Consider the following 23,019-nt stretch of genomic DNA (forward strand, 5'->3'; position numbering starts at 1 on the left):
GGGAACTGGGAAGGTGATGATGCATTGTTTTAATTTTCTACACAAAAACGAGGGTTTGGGTTTTAACGCAGCCCTCCGTCAGCAGATTCAACCAGAGCAGAAGACGAGGTTAAAGCGTTTCAGATCCTCAGAGCGGCGTGCAGCTTTCCCCGCCTCCCCTCTTCCACCACAGGGATGCTCCTCACAGCTGCAGCCCATCAGCAGGAGCTTCACTGGAGCGGGTTTCCCTGAGGCAGATGCCAGATTGTTTAAACTCACAGAGTGGTAAAACCTTGGCTCATGATCTTCCTGTGTCTTTTCTCTTACTTCCTTGTGTCCTTCCTTGCAGATTTTCTCATCTCATATCCAGTTAGCACCTCCGTCCGCTGGGTCCTGGTCCTCAGAGTTCAAAGATGAATCCTTCTGGAAATCCCTCTGATGATCTCCTCTCCGCCCCTCCTGCTCTCCTCGACCGGCTGGGGAGCAGCATCCGTACTCCACCGACACCACCTCCACCTGGAAACGACGGATCATTAAGCCTACACCTTCACCATCTCCCCAAAACAGTAAGAATCCGTTTCCCTCATCATCATCGTCACTTGCTGAACTCTTCTTCTTCTATGACGTACCGTCTTATTTAAAAGACCTTCTCACTCTTTACTGTCCCTCACACACTCTCCGTTCTTCCAACACTGTCCTTAAATTAAACCTGTTATTATTATTATTATTATCATCTTCTGCCAACACATACCTCTCTCCCCCGCCTTTCTGCACCTCTCGCCGAGCCCCAAAGAACTTGTTTGTGCCAGTAAAACATTCCCACTTTGGAAGTTGTTGGTGGTTGTGTCATGATTTGCGATTGTTGAGGACCAACGGTGCAGTGAAGGCGACGCAGAGGCATCAAAAAGGTAAATGACTTTAATGAACAGAACTTCAGGTAAGGTTACAGACCGTAGAAACTAACAGGTTAACTCGGATTAACTAAGGATCCACTGAACAGAAACCAGGAACTTAAATTTGCTGGGCAATAATCAATCTGGATAAGAAACAGGTTTGAGAGAACGAACAGAAATACTTGCAGCTGGAAAGCCAACTAGAGTGGGAAACTAGTAGGGCGCACTGCAAAAACAGATCTAAAAATAAGTCAAATGTTCTTAAAATGTGTGTTTTTGTCCTAGATTTGAGCAGGTAAATAATATTATAGTAGTACAGTAAATAGTATTTTTACCCCTAAATAAGATAATTAGACATACTGCACTTGATAAGATGATGGAGATGAGTTGTTCCTATTTCAAGTGCAAAATCAAGGACATATACACTCATTTTAAGAAAATATTACTTAGATTCAGTTCTGTTTTTGCAGTGCATGAAACACACAAACCAAACACTAACTGAAAGAAGCACAATCCAAGGAACTTAAAAACTAATAAATAACCAAACATCTTAGGATTGTGACAAGTTGTTGCCTGCACACGGGTTTACAGTTTTCCGGCAAAGACTCCCTGTCCCCCCCCCCCCCCCCCTTTTTTTTCAGCCTGGACAGACAAACATGTAAAAGCAACTTTAGCGTGACACGGCCAAAGCTGCGGCGACCAATCAGGTCTGCATAGAGGATCATCCAGGCTTACTTCCCCTCCATCCAGGACCTGCACCGGTCCGGGGTACAGGTCCTGGATGCAGCTAACATCTCTGCAGACCCCACACATCCTGCACACAGACTGTTTAGACTCTTACCTGCAGGTGGCGCTACAGAGCGCAGTTTGCTAACCCTGGCTGCCACAGAGACGGCCTCTCTGATGAACGTAGAACGTCCCAGGGTAACATACATCGACAACCGGGCTTATTTCAATTCAATTCAATTTTATTTATATAGCGCCAATTCATGAAACATGTCATCTCAAGGCACTTTACAAAGTCAAATTCAATCATATTATACAGATTGGTCAAAAATTTCCTATATAAGGAAACCAGTTAATTGCTTCAAAGTCCCGACAAGCAGCATTTACTCCTGGAGAAGAGTAGAGCTACAGGGAGAGTCGTCTGCATTGTCCATGGCTTTGCAGCAATCCTTCATACTGAGCAAGCATGAAGTGACAGTGGAAAGAAAAAACACCCATTAATAATTAATTATTTGCATATTTACTTTTAAAAATACCTTCTTTTTTTATTTCCAACAAATCTATATATCTATATTTAAAACGTCTAGAGTAGACAGTGAGTCAAAGTTGTGAAACCTGGCCAATAAATGCGATGTGTCTGAGAAAATAAATCCACCACAGGAGGGCGCTATCTGATAAACTCTGGTAGGGACGGTGATCCACCTGCTGGGCTCTGAGTGTTGGCGTGGGTTTCTAACCTTTAACTTTGTGATACGATACCGAATAAAACAGGCAGAGAGCTAGAAAAGGTGTTTTAATGCTCCAGATTTGAAATGCGGTGATTCTGATCAAAACTGTCTGTCATCACTGAGTGTTTCAGCATAAATCCCGCCCACATTCGTTTTTCCACAGCTCAGCCGTGCCGTGAGCGCCAGCCGTGTGTTTCAGGACGGCCTTTATGGTGGAAAGTTACTCAGACTGTATGGGAACGACTAAGATCCTATCACTAGATCCTGCTGCAGGTTTTCCACATTAGACTTTATTTGTCCTGGATAAGGGAGGCCATCTTGCTCATGGCAGAAGGAAACTCTGCACCTTTTTCCGCCTGCATGTTTTAAGACTTGCACGAGTGAGCATGTTCTGGCCTCCTCCCAGAGACGTCACCACATGGACTCTGGTCCGTTCAGGCTGGTCTCGCTCTGCCGCTGCCGTCAGTCTGGATGTTCCCCTTGTTTCTCACAGTGGTCTAATTGACCAACACGGTCTCTGTAATCTGAGTGGACAGACGCGTCTCACTGGCCACTTTCTCACAAACCCAGGCTGGCGTTCCTTCTTCAGAGTCGGATGACAGCGGCTAACAGGTCCGAATTAAAGGCCGGTTTCCTGCGTGAATCACTTCCTCCGTCTCAGTGGTCTATTCTTAGTTCACAGAAAGTTGGAGTGATCCACACCAGGTTACGCTGCCCAGGGGCGAAGGGAGGAAGTGATTGGTGCAGCAACCCTCCCTACGTATAAACATGAGGGTATGAAATGAGCCGCACTGCTCCATCTTAAAAGCAATTTCTTTGAATAGTGAAGATGATCAATTAGAAAAATCCAGACCTGCCGAACAAAAGTGAGCAGGCGCCAGGATCGTTTCTGAAAGAGCCGCCGGCGCAGAGCTTGCTCAGGGATCGCGCCACAGGACAGAAGTGATTATTCCCAACATCCAGTCCTCATCTCTACATTCGGATCCTCAACACCAACATATGACACCCGGTTCTTCTTTTACCGCGCAGCAGAGTTTCCTCAGTGGAAAAAAAAAAAGGATTCATTCTTCAGTCGATGTTTTTTTTTTTTTAATATTTCAATCATTTAACTTTGATATCTGTATTTGCTCTGTTAGAATGTGACGTGCTGCTTTCAGGTGTGTCCATCCTCAGTGGGTTTCACCTTAAAATACAGGTGATTGCATGCATGGTCGGACAGGTCACCAGTCCATCACAGAGACAAACAACCACGCAACTGTGGGAGGAAGCCGGAGTACCCTGAGAAAACCCTTCCATGCATGGGGAGAACCTGCAAACCCCGTGCAGAAAGACTATGGATTTAAACCTTTAAGCAGCAAGAGCAACCAACGCTCCACCAAACACCCCACACAGCTAAAATCATCCCTCAAAATCCTGTTTTCTCTCTAAATTTCCCAGTTTTATGTGAACGTATATGTATGAAGTGCACTGCGTCAGAAATGCAGCCTTTGCTAATATTATGAATGAAAAAATCTAAATTGATTTACTCTTTTCTTGTCGTTTTCATAGAACCACCATTTTCCAAAGAAAAACATAAAAACTTTAGCAGCAAAGAGGAAGAAAAGCTTTTCTTCTTTGTGTTGTTGATATTTGTGGGAAATTACCACGAGAGAGATAGATGTAAAAAGCATTATCGGCACTTTATTAGTCATTCTGTTGTGGAAAGTCACAGCAATTATTCCATGAAAAGACAGAAAAAACACTCAGCCATGTGTTGCCATCATATATACATTTAAAAACACTGGTTGGTTCTTCATGTAGTTATCAAGAGCCACAGTCAGTGGTTAAATAATACAACCTAATTAGGACCACAAAACTATCACTCCACTCAAGCAACCTTTTTATTTTTGCAGAGCTGTAATGTTGTGCTACAAGATCCACTGAACACTTCATGTAAAAAAAGTCATTTATTTTTCATTTTACGTGTTTGTATTAGAAAACCAGAGGAAAACGTTGAATTCTTTTCACACGTTCGGCACTGATAACTATATAACGCCGTCTGTGGACATGGCGGACACACGTTTCCACGTCACACGGTGAGACACACGTATTTACATTCACAACAGTTAGTCTTCCCCAGAGCAGGACAACGGAGTCATGGATGTCCTCAGCTGGATCTTCAGGCTCAGAGTGAATCCAGCATCCGGACCGAGAAGCTTTCAGGCTACCCTGGTAGGAAAAATACACACAAAGAAAAAACATGTTATTGTGTATGTAATTACTAACTTAACGACTGTGCAGTGGGTTTATGGATATCTGTGAGAGACGAACACAAAGTTTTCGTCTTCAGTTAAATGTTGCACTGCAAAGACGGAGCTAAAAATTTGTAAAATGTTCTTAAAATTAGTGTATTTTTCCTTGATTTGAGCAGGTAAATAAGATGATCTGCCAATAGAATAAGATCTTTGCACTGCAAAAACGAAACTAAAAGTAAGTAAAATCCTCTTGAAATTAGGGTATTTTTCATTGATTTGAGCTGGTAAATCAGACTATTTGCCAATGGAATAAGATTTTTGCATTTGAAATAAGATGATGGAGATGAATTGTTCTCATTTTAAGTGCAGTATGTCTAATTATCTTATTTTAGGGGTAGATATTCTCATTCCATTGGCAAATAGTGTTATTTAACTGCTGAAATCAAGGAAAAATATACATATTTTAAGAAAATTTTACTTGCTTTTAGTTCCCTTTTTGCAGTGTGCACGTAAAATAGGAACAATTTATCTCCATCATCTTATTTCAAGTGCAGTATATCTAATTATTTTATTTTAGGGATCAAAATACTCATTCCATTGGCAGATAATCTTATTTACCTGCTCAAATCTAGGACAAAAACACTAATTTTAAGAACATTTGACCTATTTTTAGATCCGTTTTTGCAGTGTGGTGCTGATGGACAGGCCTCACACGGAGTCTGTTCCTGAGAATATTTGGCAGCTGGCTTCACGGTTTCCCACTTGGGGAATAATTGTCCTCCCTGAATGCTGACAAACCTTAAATGGTTTGGAAACGGCCTCCCCAGAGTGAGGCCGTCCCTTCTTCCCGTCGTGTCACACAGAAAGCAACTGGACTTGTTTTCCGTAGTTGAAGAGGTTTTGCTTCCTCTCCTGGAAGCGAAACGTCTTCAACTACGGAAACAAGTCCAGTTGCTTTGTTTTTTTTTACTTTTTTTGGAATGACCATGACCTGGATGACTGAGAATATTCACCAGCAATGACATCCCATGTTGAAGTCCGGTTATGATAATGGGAGTTACCTTCTCCATGGGGCAGATTCCCACCATTCAGACCATTTAGCAGAACTATCAGTTGGCTAACATGGGATTTTATTAACAAAGCTTCTGATTCCTGGATTAGTTAGCATGGAGAACCCGTTTAGTACCTCTTGCACTGTTGCATCCCAGGCCGCTGACGTTTCCTATTCGATCCATCCTGGCTCCGAAGCAGCTGGAGGCCCGCTTCCCGAGGGACAGCAGCAGGTCTTTCAGGCGGTTTCTCTGGCTCGCCGTCCGGCTCTGACCCACAGCTGACGGCTGGGCTGCTTCTGGCATCTGATTGTCTCGATCGCCCTCAGGGTCCAGGCTCCAACCCCGGCTGGTCTGGCTTTGTTCGGGCTCCTGGTTCGTCTCTTCATAATCGGCATCCAGCTCTTCCTTCCGAGCTTCTTCAGCCAGAGACTCCTCAAAGCGCTCCAGCAGCGTCTGCGGAGACGGGAACGGTTCGGATTAATTCAGATGTAGCGCGAAAAGTTATGAGACTGCATCAAATTCTACATGTGGATTCTGCTAAAGGTTTGTTGCACCTGTGTGCAATCTAAAAGTCAGTAATTTTCACTTCTAAATACATTGTTTAAAAGTTTCTAAAGTCACCTAAATATAATGTTTTCCAACCTTGCAGCTGTATATTGTTTTTTTCTTGCCATTGTTTTGCCCCAATAAATAATAAATGGGCCTCCAGGGAGGAGCTTCATCAAAAGAGTGGACCTGAGTACGCAGAGCCAAAGTATCCAGAAAGGACCAAATGTTAAATCATTCACTTTTATTTTTAACATTTTGTTATGCTTAACTTTTAAATATATTTATTATTTCTATCTTTTTGAACATGCATCTTTGACCTGAAGTCCCTGAAGTCCTAAAACTCATTCCTGTTGTTTTTGCACTTTTTGCACAGCAGTTTGTACATTTTTAAATGATCTTAAGTACTTAGTTGCACATTTCTTAGAACCAGAATACACTATTTTTAATAATCCAATTTTTTTTCTTGTCTTGTAAGTTTAACTTAAATGAAAAATCTCAGATTTTTGTTTTTATGTTTCATTCCCATCTTTATGTGTTTCTATTTTTCTTCACATTTGTGAAGAAAAGCTTTTCCAGATTCAATAAACTGCCCAGAAAAGCATTTTCTTTTGCTAAGATCAATTTCTGTAATCCATATATACATAAAATAATTTCTGTTTTTTATTGAATGTTTACAGCCTGAATTGTTTGATGTCAATTCAGCACAACAACTTCTTTTTCATGCAGCCATTTAAAAACAGTTTTTATTTAACATAATTTCTAATATACAGGCTTATTTCACGGACACCATTCTGACTTAAACAACTAAGAAAACCATCAGTGTTGGAAACAGCTGCATTATATAAAGAAGTTCTGCTTAAGCAACAAGTACAGTAAGAGGGCTGCATTTATGTCCACAAATACAATGAAACTATTTTACCCTAAAATCCCAAGGCCATCTGAAAATGTCCATTTATATATTTTAAACTCTCTAATGGGGCCCGCTGGCATCAGGTAGCCCCCAAGGACCACATGTGGTGCCCTCAAGCCTGTTCAAAAAATGTTTTATTTTATTTAGCTGCTCTTCCTTTTTAATCATAGTTGGATTTAGATAGATGTAAAATGATAAATGCATTAAAAACATGCTTATATTACATAAAGTTAAGGTGAGCTCTTCTAGTTTAAAGGTGAGTGCAGGTGTCGTATGACACAGAACCAATGAAGTAGCTCTCAACTTCTGAAAGGTTGGTGATCCCTGAGCTACACGGTATCCTTCAGGTTTTAATTCATTAATGCAATAAGACTGTAAATTAGCTTTTGATCAATTAGCATTAAGGTTAGGTCCGTTTGGCTGAAATCCATCTTACAATGGCGTAAACCTTTACCCTTACACGCAAGGAAAACAACAATATGGCTGAGCTGTCAGGAACTACTTTAAATCCATTTGTTTCTGTTTTTCTTCATCAAAAGAACCTCATGGGGAAACATTTGAGACACGACGAGCCCCTCTTCTCTCTCGGTTTTAACTTCGCCAAGCAGCGAACCATCGCCGACGACTCGAGCACACGTCTGGTCCGAGGTTCTGACGTGGTTCTCTCTTACCTTCAGCTGGTCCAAGTTACTGGTGAGCGAGGGCCTTCCCAGAACATGACCCCTAACCAGACACTGCTGCCAGAACACGGCCAACACAGTGAAAACCAGCGCTGCCTTCATGCTCCCCTGGTGCAGGTACTGATCCTGCAGCCCGGTCTTCTGGACGTTATATACATGGCAACACACACACACACACACACACACACACACACACACGCACACAGAGCAGACAGTTAGCGTTGGCTCATCGTTTCGTGGATCAACTCAAGAGCATTCTGGCACCTCTGCGTGATAAAGCAGCGGGTCAGATGTCTACTTCAGCGGTGTCTGCGTGTTGAGAGGTGTTTGCGTGTTTGTATACAGCGTGTGTACGTGTGCGTCTGCGTATCTTCATGATTACCCACCAGCAGTGGGATGACTTCAGGAGTCAACTTTGGTTCCCTGAGCTCAGGCGCGGATTATTTTCAATGCAGCGGTCACAGTGAAAATATTTGACACTTTTTCTCTCTTCTGAGCATCAAAACACCATATTAGGTTAAACCTGCTGGATGCACCCGGATCGTTAAAGACCATCAGACACGTTTCAACCGTACAGGCGAGACCGAGAAACCTTTCTCATGATTTTTCTGCCGGATGAAACCTTCTAAAGCACCTTTGATGGGTGATTATGACATTTATAAATAGTTTAAAACATCCAGCTGAGCCATTGTTGCCATTAACTCTGCATACTTCCTTCTCTTTCCCATAGAAACAGCACCAGAAAAAAATATGGACAACTTAAGCAGGAACTCATGTTTCTAGAAGAGCTTTTACATTAAGAGCCCACCTGAGGAAGAGAGGAAGCTTTTTAAATGGACCTGAAACACCTGTACGCCTCTCTCAGCCTCAGATACACAACGAGGGCATTAGATCTATAGTGGAAGATGCCACTGATGTATAAGACATTTAAGGTTTTCTTTGATAATTGGAGGCTGTTGTGATAGCGATTGACTATTGGGAGTGAATGAGTAGCAAAAATACAGAGTTTAAAGTGGATAATTTCAAAGTTTGATCATGTTAAATTTAAATAAAGTCAGATCTGCTTTATTTCTTGGCAAGTTTGTGGTGAATCTTTGTGAGATTTAGACAAATAATGCTAATTCAAACTACGTCCACATCAAATGATTAGCAGTGATAAATAATTTAATGAACTTGGCATCAGGTGTGTTAACTTGTAAATCGTAAATGTACAGTATGCATTATTTGTTGTTTGAAGGTTGTCAACCTGAATTTGTCTTCTACAGAGCTAAAAAAGGAGAAGGAAAGAACAAGAGTTGCTTCCTGGCTAAACTTTTTTTTTTTCAAGTTTGGGTCAGGACAGAGAAACAAGAACTTGACATTTGTTTTGTTTTTCTTAATTTTTTTGTGTTCTGTTGCAACATTTCAGGCGTAACGTGTGGAGAAGCTGGTCGCCTACATGTGCCAGAGCGGCTTTACCCAACAACAAGGATAATTAGAGATCTAATCAACTACTTCAGTCAATCAAGACTGGGTTCTGGGTCTGCAAACCAGTGAAATGCATCTGATGCAATCGAAGTGAATCTAATATAATCAACTACAGCTCCAATACAGTTGTTTTGTTACAGCTTTAATGTTCATCCCTTTGTGTCTACTTAGAATTATTTTTATGTGACTCCTGAATACAGCGGTGGAGTAAATGAATGGCGTGATAGTTTGTTTGTTAGGTACTCGGGTAGAATTAGAATTACAAAATTAAAATCCATTCAGATTTTCATATAATCAGTGCATAGCTACTTATAATTAATTTATTGTGTTTATCAGATATGATGAAAGCATATCGGTTATTGGGTAGCAATGAAAATTTGTTTTACTTCGTCTAAATGCATTGCCAAAAAAAGAAAGTATTTAAGTAAATAAAAAAACATTAGTCTGAGCACAGAACCCTGTGGAACTCCCTGACACATTCTAAAGCATTAGGGTTTTTTAAATTAAATATGGCCAAAAATGTTGAAAATAAACAATAATTTATCATGATCTGACCGACCAATTTATGATGCCACGGTTTTCAGCTGGATAAAAACAGCAGACATGAGGCGGATATTAAATGTATACAGTCATATTCAATAAATTACAATATTATTGAAACGTTTGTTTAATCCAGTAACTCAATTCACAAAATAAAACACATTATATAGAGTGATTACACACAAACTGATGTGTTCTTTGTTAATTATAAGGATTTTCTGCAGATAAGATTAGTAAACTGAACTGACGAAAAAAACAAAAATTTTCAACACAGATATATGGGCCTAATAAAATATATGTTTAATACTAGCTCATGTTCAGATTTATTAATTCTGATTTATTAAATATTACTGTGCTCAGACTTTCTTTTACACAAGTCAACAACCTGGAGTGTTTGTTTCAGAGAAGCTAAGTCTTAGCCTCATCTGTAGAGGGATTCCAGGTTTAGTTAAAGTTATAGCTGGGAGATAAATTGATTTAATAGATTAATTCGAATTTACAATTCTTTAAGATTTAATTTTTGGCAAATCTGGATTTTATTTTGCCAATACACTCATTGGGTTTCCATGAAGAAAACAGCATGCGATGCTGAATATATGTTTAAGCAAATATATTGTCAAAATATTGCTAAGTGGAAACTTTTTTTTACCACAATACGAGGTACTTCATTTACTTATTTACTTTTTTTTAACTTAGTTTGAAGTTCACAAGTGCAGTGAAGCCTGTTCTTAGCTCAATGTGTAATACCACTAGCAGCAAATGTTTTGTTATATTTTCATTGTTTATAATGGCACGGCTGCCATCTTGTTTTACAGGCATGTTTCACAGCTTGTTTTTAGTTGCACTTTGAATTCAGGTCAACTCCCTGACGAAATGCTTGACATAAAAAGCAAGGTTTTAAAATAATGTCTTTAATTTCTTTTTATGAAACAAAAAGGAGGAAAAAAATCGATTAATCGGCTTTGGTATGATAAAATCGGAGATTTATTTTTTAATCCATATCGCCCAGCCCTAGTTAATGTCCCTGCAGAGTTCAGCAATCCTCTGACGTCTGCTTGGTTCAGGGCTCAGCAACCTTTACAATCTAAGGAGCCATTAGTGCCCTTATTCTAGAGCTATAAAACCTACATGACTCTTTAAAGATTTATGAACATTTGCTGTATAAATAGTTTGTTTTATACTTGAAACTTTATGTCTGATTTTGGGTTTTAGATCAAAGCAAAACGTCATACTTTTACTAAAAGATTTTAACATTGTTTACTTGAATAAAACGTTTAGTTTTTGTTAGAAGTCAAGAAAGAACATTCAGTTTGAGGCCTGATGAGAAATAAAAGAAAGAAAGCAAAAAACCTTCACTGTGAAAAGTATGGGCCTAAGAGCATGACATGACTGAAACAGCATTAGTTCAACTTTGTAGTCCAACTGTTTTTAATATTTGATTTTTAGTTTCTATTTTTTGTTTTATTTTGTTTCTACATTTTATACCAACTTACTTTTATTCTGTTTTTCCTATGTTTTAATCATCAAACCACGTTGAATTATCTTTGTACTGAAATGTGCTATACAAATAAATGTGCCTTGCCTTGTATCATTATGGAAATTAAGTGCTAATATAACGTGAAAATCACTATAAAAATGCCAGAAATCCATCTTTTTCACATTTATATTTAAAAACATTTCACACATCTTTGATATTTCTTGGCCAAAGTTGTGAAGATCGACTGTGGAGGACCTAAAGAGCCACATGTGGCTCCGGGGCCACAGGTTGCACACCCCTGGCCTAGGTGATCGTGGGTGTCCCAAATAACTATTAGGCGTGAAACCTCTGTGGTTGTGTTAGTGGAGACTTGGTGACTTCAAGTGCAACTCTTTTCTTTCCCACCTTTCAGCAGTTTTTGTGGTATTGGAGGGTATTTCTAACAGAGGAAAGATTCTGTGGCGCTTTTTAAATACTAGATTTCGTATGCTATCCATGGTGCTGAAAAGGCTTTGGCAAGTTCTTATTTGGCAAAAAAAAAAAAAAAAAGCCATATTCAGTTTCAGTAAAGCACCATTTACAACTCCATCTATGCTTTATGCATGCTGGAGAGTACAAACAGGTTTTGTAGGATTTAAGCTTGGCCATTATATATTTTTATTTGGTCTATTTGTCAAAAAAAAATAACACGTTCGAGTGATATGCTGATGTAAACATTTATTAAACATTCAACAGTACATAATCAACAGTATTGCATCTATTTTCAATAAATATTATTTAAATATTGTCAACAGGGAACAACAATAGACAGTAAATGTTAGTTAATAAATAGCATTTAAATGAAAACAGGTTTTGGTACAGACTTTGGAGTAGCATTAGACGGTAAGACTTCATCTTTACTTTGGATCTGGAGGAGGAAGAGGAAGAAAACAGATCCCTTAACACTGAGAATAAAGACAGAAAATATATAAACCATGTTAGAGGCTCACTGCCATCAAACTTACTGTATCTGCCAATCGTGTTGCAGCCCAGAGAGCTCATGGAGCCTATTCTGTCCATCCGTCGACCGAAGCAGTTAGAGGATCTCCTGCTGGAGTCGTTCCGGACGTTCTTCAGGTTCTTCGCCGAAAGAAGTTCTCTGATTTCAGCCTCGTCCAAGCTGGTCCGCGGCTGCTGCTCGCTTGACGCATCCTCCGTGTTGAGTCTGTTAACGTCTCCGTTCCCTTCAGGGGTTCCTTGATCCATTGAGGTTTGCTCAGAAACCGACTCTTCAAGTCTTTGAAGCAGCACCTGAAACATCGACATTAGCACAACCTCAGAAGCCTAATATTGTGCAGATGGCAACTCGGTAGCTCTATGATTATCTTTTAAAAAAATCAATTACCTTTTCTGCTTAGACAGTAAACATTGCAAGGGGATTTTAAATGAATTCAGAGCTCATGGATTAATTTACAGAATGCAGCGTTTCTAAGAGACTCACCTTTAAGATGTCCATATCGGTGTCAGTCAAGCCTGTGCTGATGGGATAAGTGCTGGATGGCTCCAGATTTAAGATGAGGAGTAGACCCCAGAGAGGAATGAAAGATAGAAGCATATTTCTCTGAGAGATGCTGCCGTTCATATCGCTGTGTGGACGCGTTGATGCTTGTTGGCCTTTGACTCTGCTGCCGTTTGGATGCTGGAGACCACAGTGGAACCTTCTGCTCTTTTATACTTGAGCCTGACACACTGAGGTATGCCAGGAATTTGAACTCAGGCATTGTGCATTCTTGACACCTAATTCTGATAACGGAAGCTGTCGGAAACTGCTCCTTATTAAGTAGCGTATCTGAGATATGGAGCGCTCGGATGACATAGCTGCTTCCATATCCTTCTTTGTTTCAAGAAAAAGTCCAACCCACCGTCTACACAGGACTCAGATGTTGTCACTGAGTTACAGGAAGTTGTAAAATAGTATGACAGAGTTACTAAATCGAGATGTCTACGTGATGAAGCAACACGCCGATCACTCGACGGTGAGACCCCACCGCGGGAGAAAATAACCAAATTCAGAGACGCTCTCTTCTAAGGTTCTCGCTCTGACCTCTAGGTTCCTGTCCCAACCGAAATAAACACAGCATAATTTCTTGTCAATGGTGATAATTTGTCAGAAATGCTTTAAAATAAACCAGCTGATAGTGACTGTTGAGAGGAAGCCAATGTTGATGGTTAGAAACTGGTGGAAATGTATTATGTTTTGCTACAGATTGCCTAATTTGATCTCTGATTGTTGAGTAAAAACAAATACACACAGTTACAGGAATGGTTGGTATGATACATATGCATGTTTTACTGGTTAAAAAAAACACTTAGCTATTTTATCAAAGGGCTAAATATAAACCAGAAACCATGTGATCACAAGTCTCCTATCATGCTGAAACTCGCTGAAGCACTGCCGCCGTCTGAAACAGACTGGTCCAGTGTTTCTTTTTTATATATAACTCTTTTCAACAAGTAAAAAGGAATTTGTAATCCTTTTTTGTGTAGAAACTATAAAATGAAATAAAATTGGTGTCTTCATGAACAGAGGGTGTGGATGAAGTGGACTCCTGTAGATCAGGGGTTCCCAAGCTTATCGGCCTGGGACCTCCAAAATAACAGCGCCAGAGCCTGGCGACCCCATTTTGGTTGGGCGGGGGTCGGATCTTTTTCTTCTTTGTGGAAATTATAAGAATAAAGTCCTAAAATTGTGAGAATATTGCTGTAATTTTATGAGACCCCCCCACCCCCCTTTGTTTATTCTCATAATGTTCTTTATTATTGCAGAGCTAATGACTTTATTCTCATAAAATCCCACCCAGAAATTGTATTATTGCCATTGTTAGTTAAGGAAAATAAATTTGAAATACTTGCCACAGAGGAGTACATTTACACAAAAACACAAAAAAAATTTAGTTTAATTTGACCTATTTCCGATTTTTTTTGTTAGATATTTTCTGATAGTCATAAACTTTAGAGAATTTTATTTTTTTCCATGATTAATATCTTATCTTGGGGAAGATTCTCAGTCATGGTCATGATCAATCCAAAAAAGATTACAAAAAATAACACAACTGGACTTCTATTCCAGAAGCCCAGTGGTTAGAGCACAGAGCTTTGGTCCCAGAGGTTCTGAGTTCAACTCCCACAAGCTGCCATTCTGGGTCCCTGAGCAAGACCCCTAACCCCCGATTGCTCCCCAGGCGCCGCACAGTGGCAGCCCACTGCTTCCCAAGGGGATGGGTTAAGATGCAGAAGTGAATTTCTCCATTGTGAGATCAATAAAGTTCAATTCTATTCTGAATCTGAAGACGTTTCGCTGTCCATCCAGGAAGCTTTTTCCATTCAAGTTTGAGTTTGAATTGGGAAACTTACTGGATGTAAGGCAAGGCAAGGCAAATTTATTTATATAGCACAATTCAGTACAAAGACAATGCAAAGTGCTTTACATGATTAAAATATAGCAAAATAAAACAGAATAAAAGCAAGTAGGAATGAAATGTAGATAGAAAATAGAACATAAAAAAACAACAACAAAAAAAAACACTAGTGGTGTTTCAGTTAACTAGAACAGTTAAAGGCAACCCTAAACAAATGTGTCACCAGAAACTGAATTTGTGTGTGGATGGAAGGTACAAATGCAGCAGTAACTGCCCATTGAACGAAGCATTTATTTTATCCTGGCCAGAGCTTTTGAAACATTTTTTTATCAGCAATGTCACTAATCTGGTCCACGTTCAGTCTCCACGGTAACCAAGACTTCCTCTGGCAGTTTTCGTCACATCAGAGTATCTTGCAGCAGAGCTTTGTAGTCTTACATCCAGTTGGATTTGCTTGAAACTATTGATTAAGACCTCTCCTTTAGATATATCTATATCCTTTTTTTTCGACTAAACAAAAAGTCAAAAGCTCATATAATGTCCAAATAGGTATGTGACCAGGAGATAGAGCGGGAACAGAGACGGCAACAGCAGCAATCTCCATCTGCATAACGTGCCTGATGGTAAATCTGAACTGTACTGCAAAGCTGGCAAGTCCAACTCAGATGTAGTTATTGGACTGTTTAAAATTGAGTTACTTTCAAAATAGACTTTTTTACCAGGCATTGTTACAGATTAAACATGTAGTTTACGGCCTTTGTCTCTGTAATGTTTGCCCTTCAGCCGCACTTTATGATCCATGTTTTGGTGACAGATTCACCAAACAGTTACTTTTCCCTCCTTACATGGAGTCATTTGACTTCAGGCGCCGGGCACATATTAACCATGACAGTGAAGCAGACCTTCTGTCATGTGTTTGGGGGTGATGGTAACAGCAGGAGCTGAATGCAAGGGAGGAAGCATCAGGAATAATATTATTTCTGTCATATGAGTCCTGGTGGGACTGAGCTTCAGACACAAGGAACAGGATTTGGTGAAGACAACTTAAAAATACACCCTGCTTCAGTTCCTGAGTTTTATGCAACATGATATAATAAAATATGGAGGTGTTTACCATGGTAAAAAAGATTTAAGAGTGCCACTATTTATTCTAATAAACTGAGTCGATCCGACGATCCAACAGTTTGTAGAACCGCCTCCAGTATGGAGCTGAAATAGTGACAGCTTGCAGTGACATTGAAAAGAGATTTTACATTGTAAAAATCAAACATTGAAAAATTAGACATGGAAAAGCCAAACGTTAGAAAGTAAAAACTTATGATGATTTTCTCATTTTATGCTGCAGCATTTTTCAATGAGATGTTTTCGTTGTCACTGCAGAGTTCCTTCAGCTATGATGTTTTGCCGTTGGGGGCGGGGCTAAATTGAAGGCCCCTTCATGGCCCCTCCGTTTTTTCTGCTACTCATAATCTACCTGCATTAAACTTATGGAAAGTTCCGATCAAGTATCGCTGCTCGACCACAAAAAAGGGTATTATTTTCATTAATATTATCTTTGTTAGCCTATACAGCTAATAATTGTAGTGAGATGGACCTAAACCAGTGACAGCAGGTCGATGATGAGGAGTACCGGAAAAACCGAAGGCTTGTGAAGGAGCCTTCAATTTAGCCACTCACCCCAACAGCAAAACTGTGCCAGCTTGTAGTGAGGTCGTAGCTCAGGGGTGGCCAACTCCGGTCCTCGAGAGCCGGTATCCTGCAACCTTTAGATGTGTCCCTGGTCTGACACGCCTGAGTCAAATAATCAGTTAATTAGCAGGACTCTGAAGAACCTGACTTCAGAGGCCGTCTCCAGCAAGCATTCAATAACGTCTGTTTTGCTTCTCTTTATACAGTTCTTATGTCGTGAATGTTAACATTTAACATGCTAACCATTGTTTTTGTCATTTTCTTAGCATTGCACCGTCTGAATTTGTGGTGAATTTGCTGAAACGTCCGCTCCTCATTCGGACGCTGTTGGCAAACAACAGATTTTCCGTTTTTAATTTCTCCCTACGTTGTAGATACACAGGGAAGACATAAAAAACTATGAAGTAAAATTATGTTCAACTATGAAGAAAACACAAACTGTGATATAACTCAAAATATCTTTTATACCATATTTAGATTCTTTAAAATACCCCTCACCGCAAAGATTGCTGCTTTGCCCAGACTTGGCATTCTGCCTGAAGCAGGTTTCTGACAGTCTAAATATCAAACCACCTCCACCTCAGCAGCAACGATTTTACCTCCTAATTTCAAATCAATCATTCATTTGCAGCTGAACCTTTGTTTTGTGACGTCCGTTCAGTACGTAGCAGATCAATGTTCAACCGCTCCTTCAGTTACGTCATGTTGGCCAATATGCTACACTGAAAAAACGGAACTAAAAATAAATAAACTTTTCTTGAAATTAGTGTATTTATCCTTGATTTGAGCAGGTAAATAAGATGATTTGCCAATGGAATAAGATTTTAGAACGTAAAATAGGAACAACTTCATCATCTTATTTCAAGTGCAGTATATCTAATTGTCTTATTTTAGGGGTCAAAATACTCATTCTATTGGGAGATAGTCTTATTTACTTGCTCAAATCAAGGACAAATACACTAATTTCAAGGAATTTTTACTTATTTTTATTTGTGTTTTTGCAGTGTAAGAGCAGGTTCAGCGTGGACTCGTCCCTTCGACACAAACAGACACACTAGAGCGGGGATGAAGGGCGGGCCGTTTTTGAAGAAGACTTCTGTGTCTTCGTTCTCTTAGATCCCCTGATATTTATTTTTCAGCTTCCTTCAGCCTCTCAGTCCTGCTCTCCTTAAAACTGAGAGCTTAGTATTCAGTCATCCTGTGCAGGATTCATCAATGACCTTCCTTCCTTCATTCATTCCTTCCTTTATTCTTCATTCATTTCTTCCTTCCTTCCTTCCTTCCTTCCTTCCTTCCTTCCTTCCTCCCTGCCTCCCCATCTTCCCTCTCTGCTCCTAGTTCATATTAGTTCAGGTCTTTTTGTAATTTGTTACATTTTACTTTTTTACCCTGTGTTTGTTTTTTGAGCTCCTAACACAGCAGCCAAACAGTTTTTCCCTCAGCAACACATTTTAAATCATTCTGTCAAACAGCAGCCCGTGTTTTTAGATCCAACATTGCATAGAGTCAATAATCCAAGTTTACCAACACTGCAACATAGGTTTTGTTTTTGTGTGTATTTGGTCTTACAGCTGTCTGGGCCTACTTATTATCCACCACTTTTGCAGTCAGGTTGTTCAAAGTGAATCTTTTTTCCCCCTCCCTGTTTACATCAGGAAATACAGTAAAAAAGAAACAGGAAATGAAACTCATGGTGAATTTATTCCTCAGTCTTCAGCCGAGCTGACGATGGTTTTATTGAGGGGTGAAGGAAGATATTCACGTAAAGCAAGAAAAAACAGCTTGAAACAGAGGAGGAGGGCTCAGGTTTCAACTTTCACAATGCAAAAACGGATGTAAGAATAAGCAGAAATGTTCTTAAAATTAATGTTTTTGTCCTAGATTTACGCAGGTAAATAAGATGATCTGCCAATGGAATTAGTATTTTGACCCCTAAAATAAGATAATTAGACATCCTGCACTTGAAATAAGATAATGGAGGTAAATTGTTCCTACTTTAAGTGCAGACATCTTCTTCTATTGGCAGATCATCTTATTTACCTGCTCAAATCAAGGAAAAATACACATATTTTAAGAACATTTTACTTATTTTTAGTTCCGTTTTTGCAGTGCAACAACTTGTAACACAGCAATAGGTTTGACTCCTGCCAAGTTTCACCCTAATTCTCACCTCCACACATGTGACCACAACATTCCTCCTGTGAGCCAGGCTAACGAGGAGCCTAACGACTCTCCATTGTTCGGACGACCAACTCCAGGTACAGATAAATCTAAGCTCTAACGAGGCCTCGTCTGCAGGTCTATAAAGCTTGGAACTCCTCACTACTCCAGACATTTTGAATTGAGAAAGCTTCCTGGATGGGAAGTGAAACGTCTTCAGCTTCAGAACAGAAGTCCAGCTGTTTTATTTGTTTAACCTTTTTTGGATTCAGCGGAGCTCTTCCTACAGCCAGTATCAAGCCAGAACATCAGGTGGTGTGTGTGGTCAAGTGCCTGATAATCAAGAACTCTCCACCACCACATAATTTCCTTCTCTCTTTTATCCTCTTCCAAGTCTGTTACTTTCTCTCAGCCAACCTTCTCTCCCTTGTCTAGGTATTATTTTACTTCTCCTTTATTTATTCACCAAATAACATCGGTCCTCAGAGAACCTCTTTTCGTGTCTGTCAGCGTTGGTAAAATAACTTCACCACCAGCTTTTGAGTCAGATCTGTCTGGAATCAGCTGTGGGCTGGTCCAGTTTACCCATCACCAATCAGCCATGTTTTTTACTCCCGGACTGAGGCGTCTGTCCTCTCAACCTTCACTCAGTCTCTCATTCTTAACTCGGCTCAGCTGCAAGCTTTTTCCGGTTAAAGAATAAAAAGTTCCTTTCCACTGTTCCCACATGCTTGCTAAGGAGAAGAGATTGCTACTGTCGACAACTTGAAGCTAACAGCTTAGCTTCCTCAGATTCCTTAGACATATTTTTACCAATTAACATCATCCTCTTAATGTACATATATACTGTAAATAAGCTTTTAAATTTAAACAAATGTGGTTTTCTGTCAACCTGACGCTAAATGTATGTTTATATTTATTTAGTGACACCAGATAATTTCTGTAATTTATATTTTCCAGTCTGGCTATGTAGAATATTTATTAATACATGTTAATATTAATATTTGTTAACACAGACAACACTATGGGACTGAGCTACAGCAGGTATTTTTGAACAAGCAAAGTGTTTTTAATCATCAGCCTTAAAAATTCAGTTGGAAATTACTGAAAACCACTTTAGTGGCGGTCCAAGGGCTGCGTTCACCTTAATAGCAAGACAAATGAGTCTATAAGTGAGTGTAATTATCTCAGTATTTATTTATTGAGGAATATTCATTATTTATTCATAATCTCAGGTAAAGATTAAATTCAATTTTGCGTCCATGAAATAAGGAATTTACAATTTCTACCACCCTACTAAAGTTAGATATCCTAATAATTATTACCAAAAGTACTTAATTGTATTTCATTATTGTCTAATGACACAATATTTTTATCCACTATTACATTATTGACTTAGACATCAACACTCTGTCCTTTCAGGGAATCTGTAAAGTTGCAGCACTGCTGACGTCTGAATGTCAGACCAGATCCATGAACAGAACCAAAGCTCCGGGTCAAACTGCTCAGTGGGTTTGTTACTCCTTCTTTCTTTAAGCTCCATGTCAGTTTTCATGTTTCAGTCTGACTCCCTCCTCAGCAGCTGACATGAAGGAAATGAGGTCCGTTCTGGACGGTCCCGGTTCGTTATGTTCTGTCGGAGTAATCAAGGTGCCCCTCAGGTTCAGATGAGTTAACGAGATCTGATGAAGCTGATGCTTATTAAAAGGAATGTAATTAAATTGAATCCTCGTTATTTGTATTGATTCTTGTATATTGTTATGTTCCAGCTTAAAACTTTCAGCTGGGCCCATAAATGAACAAAGGAATCTGCATTTATATGCAAAATAATTATTTTACTACAATACAGAATATGACACGGCAACTTCACTTTATCCGATGAAAACATAAATAATAAATACACAAACAATAAATTTGAATTCAGCTGCTTTCATTTAAAAACACACACACACACAATGAAAGGGAATAAATCCATGTTCTGAGTGAGAACGATAACTGCGGTGGCTGTCCTTAAATGTCTCGGTGTCGTCTCTGTGAGAGCGGACCGGGCTCCAGCGTAACACCGATGGACCTGCTGAAAAAACAAAAACACATTCAAACAGAAAGTCTCCAACATCTGGAGCAGCAAAAAGCTGCTGGAGGACAAACAACTTCACTTTTCCCTGTTAAAAAAAAAAAAAAAAAATCACCGAAGTTACTGTTGAAGACATTCAAATGTTTATTTAATTTTAACCTTTTTGTGAAAAGAATCTGTGTGTCTAAAGCCTGCAAAGATATGCTGAATAAACTCATGAAGAATGTTAAGATTAAAATAACTTCTAAGCACATTAGTATTTTTGTGCTGGTATAATGAAATATAACAAGATGCATTTTTAAAACTGAAATTGTGGTAATTTATTTTAAAGATGCAGGACATTTCATCCCTGTTTCCTACCTCAGCATCCCAGTCCACTGAAGGAGCCAATTCTCTCTAAACGGACCCCGAAGCAGCTCCTCATGGCCCCCTTCTTGTAGCGGGTCCATGAACGCTTGGAGGTCCTCAGGAAGTCTTTGAGAAAACGTGCCAGCGCGTTATCTTTGGCCCCCAGCGCAGAGCTGTGGAGGTCGGAGGAGCTCCATGGCTGCTGCTGCTGCTGCTGCTGCTGCTGCTGCTGCTGCTCTGGAGCTCCGAGCAAAGACTTGTCTGAACTGAAGTCGCTCTCCTCCACCTCGGAGGAGGAGAAAGGCATGTTGCTGATCTCGTCCTCTAAAAGCTGCGTCAAACTCTGAGGAAAACAAAACGAGTCACAGCTTTAAAAATCACTTTGTCAATTCTTCATACTAACAATTCAACACAAGCATGCGTCAAGCAGGTCTTCCTTTAAGCTTTAAGCTGATTTAGATCAGCTGGAATGATGTTTAGTCCAGGTGAACTCACCTGCATGTCAGAAATGGATTTAGCCGCAATGAAATTAACCAGCAGCAGAGATAAACAACAAACGGAGATATTAGGGAGCATTGTTTCTTCCTGTAGTGGTTTTTAGTCGCTCTCCTCTGCGATGACTCTTTGCCAGACTTCGTCCTTCCTCCGGTTCTCCTCTGGCTCTCCAGCGGTGCAGGTGCTGCCTTTATACCGACCTGATTTCGTCACCATGCGAGCTGGAGGAAAATTAATGAGGTGTGACTAATGTTCCTGCATGTTGGAGTGGAGCCTAACCTGTCTCTCTCGGAGGTGTTCAGTCTCCTCTGAAGTTTCCAGAACATGACTGGATATTCTGGGGTCACAGCTTCGCATCAGCTAGACTCTCTTTCTGTGAGATGAATGCTGCAGTATCACGCACAAATTGTATGCATTTGTTTGTTGTTTAGAATGTTTAATCTCTGTGCAAAACCTTGTTTGGCTTTATATGCATTTAAGCACAAAAGTGCGTAATTGCAGAGATCTAGGAGTCAGGGCATAGTTATTTTTATTGGTTTAAACCCTTATTTTGTTTTTTCAATAATGTAAAAGACAAAATTGATGACAAAATCTCACTACAATTTGGTTGCCTCCTTAGGACTAAGCTGTCTGACTAATAATATTTTTAGATGGAAACTACAACATCCTTTTGCTGTTTTGGTATACATTTTTAATTTATATCACATAAACATCCCAAATAGTGCAGGATTAATCATGAAATGTTTGTTTATTTATATGTTTGTAGTAGTCCTAGTTTGTGCCCAACAATAATTTGTTTGTGATGCATGCCAATATACCAGCTGTTGATCTCTGCTTATAAGATCATGAGCACAGTTTTGTTACAATTAAAATGTAAACATAGTTTACATAAAGTGCTCCTGCCTTTTTTTCCCTTTCCTTGTAGATATACAACAGCATCATCGGCATACGTTTATCCATTTGTATATTAGTTGGACAAACTTCGAGTAATCAACATACAAACCCAAAAGGAGGAGGACTGAATCTACAACCTTGAGGTACACCAACAGTGGTGTAAACCACATTTGAAACAAAAACAATGTTTTTGTTTCTCCAATTAAGATTAAATGCATTTAATTGTTTGCTTAGATTTTTTGTTTTATCTGTCTGTCAATAAAAACTTCATGGTTTTCTGGATCTGATGTTTACTTTAAGAGGAAGTTCCTATTAAATATTCTAGGTATATAAATGTCTGGCGAACCTCAATAAAAAGGAAAAGTATGAGCAAGCTACTGGGTTTCCTTAGATAGGAAACCACAATACTGCAACGTGATTGGCCCGAACCGTTCTGTCATATAAACAATTTTGACAATTCTGTATAATCTGTTTGAATTGGACTTTGGAAAGTGCCTTGAGATGACATGTTTCATGAATTGGCGCTATATAAATAAAATTTTATTGAAAATTCATTTGAATTGAACTAATCGTCAGAGGTTAGTCAGTATCAGAGCCACACTCCAATCGAAAATAAACACATAGTTTTTTATAATGCCTGTGATCCATCAACAGAAGACCTCCGAGGTCCGAGGTCCCCATTCAAAGTCAAGGGATCAGTGTGATTTTTTTTTTTTTTAGCTTTTT

General features: G+C 39.5%; 3 protein-coding genes across 4 annotated transcripts; all 3 read right to left on the reverse strand.

Moving 5' to 3' along the window:
- Nucleotides 1-3,989: 3,989 nt before the first annotated feature.
- nppa (natriuretic peptide A) lies at nucleotides 3,990-7,880 on the reverse strand. 2 transcript variants are annotated; one of them, NM_001309965.1, is given in 3 exon segments: nucleotides 3,990-4,534; nucleotides 5,747-6,065; nucleotides 7,743-7,854. In NM_001309965.1, coding segments are annotated over 3 exon segments (435 nt in total). In that variant the 5' UTR covers nucleotide 7,854; the 3' UTR covers nucleotides 3,990-4,529.
- Nucleotides 7,881-11,939: 4,059 nt separating this feature from the next.
- nppb (natriuretic peptide B) lies at nucleotides 11,940-12,913 on the reverse strand. The gene is given in 3 exon segments (NM_001309966.1): nucleotides 11,940-12,142; nucleotides 12,240-12,525; nucleotides 12,716-12,913. Coding segments are annotated over 3 exon segments (438 nt in total). The 5' UTR covers nucleotides 12,857-12,913; the 3' UTR covers nucleotides 11,940-12,131.
- Nucleotides 12,914-20,395: 7,482 nt separating this feature from the next.
- Nucleotides 20,396-21,582, reverse strand: nppal (natriuretic peptide A-like). Its single transcript, XM_012858603.3, has 3 exons — nucleotides 21,400-21,582; nucleotides 20,917-21,247; nucleotides 20,396-20,556 (listed from the first exon to the last, which is right to left on the reverse strand). Exons 1-2 carry the CDS (start codon nucleotides 21,478-21,480, stop codon nucleotides 20,918-20,920), a joined length of 411 nt encoding a protein of 136 aa, XP_012714057.2. The 5' UTR covers nucleotides 21,481-21,582; the 3' UTR covers nucleotides 20,396-20,556; nucleotide 20,917.
- Between the last annotated feature and the right edge of the window lie 1,437 nt (nucleotides 21,583-23,019).

Source organism: Fundulus heteroclitus, chromosome 1, assembly GCF_011125445.2.
Source record: "Fundulus heteroclitus isolate FHET01 chromosome 1, MU-UCD_Fhet_4.1, whole genome shotgun sequence".
Classification (NCBI taxonomy): Eukaryota; Metazoa; Chordata; class Actinopteri; order Cyprinodontiformes; family Fundulidae; genus Fundulus; species Fundulus heteroclitus.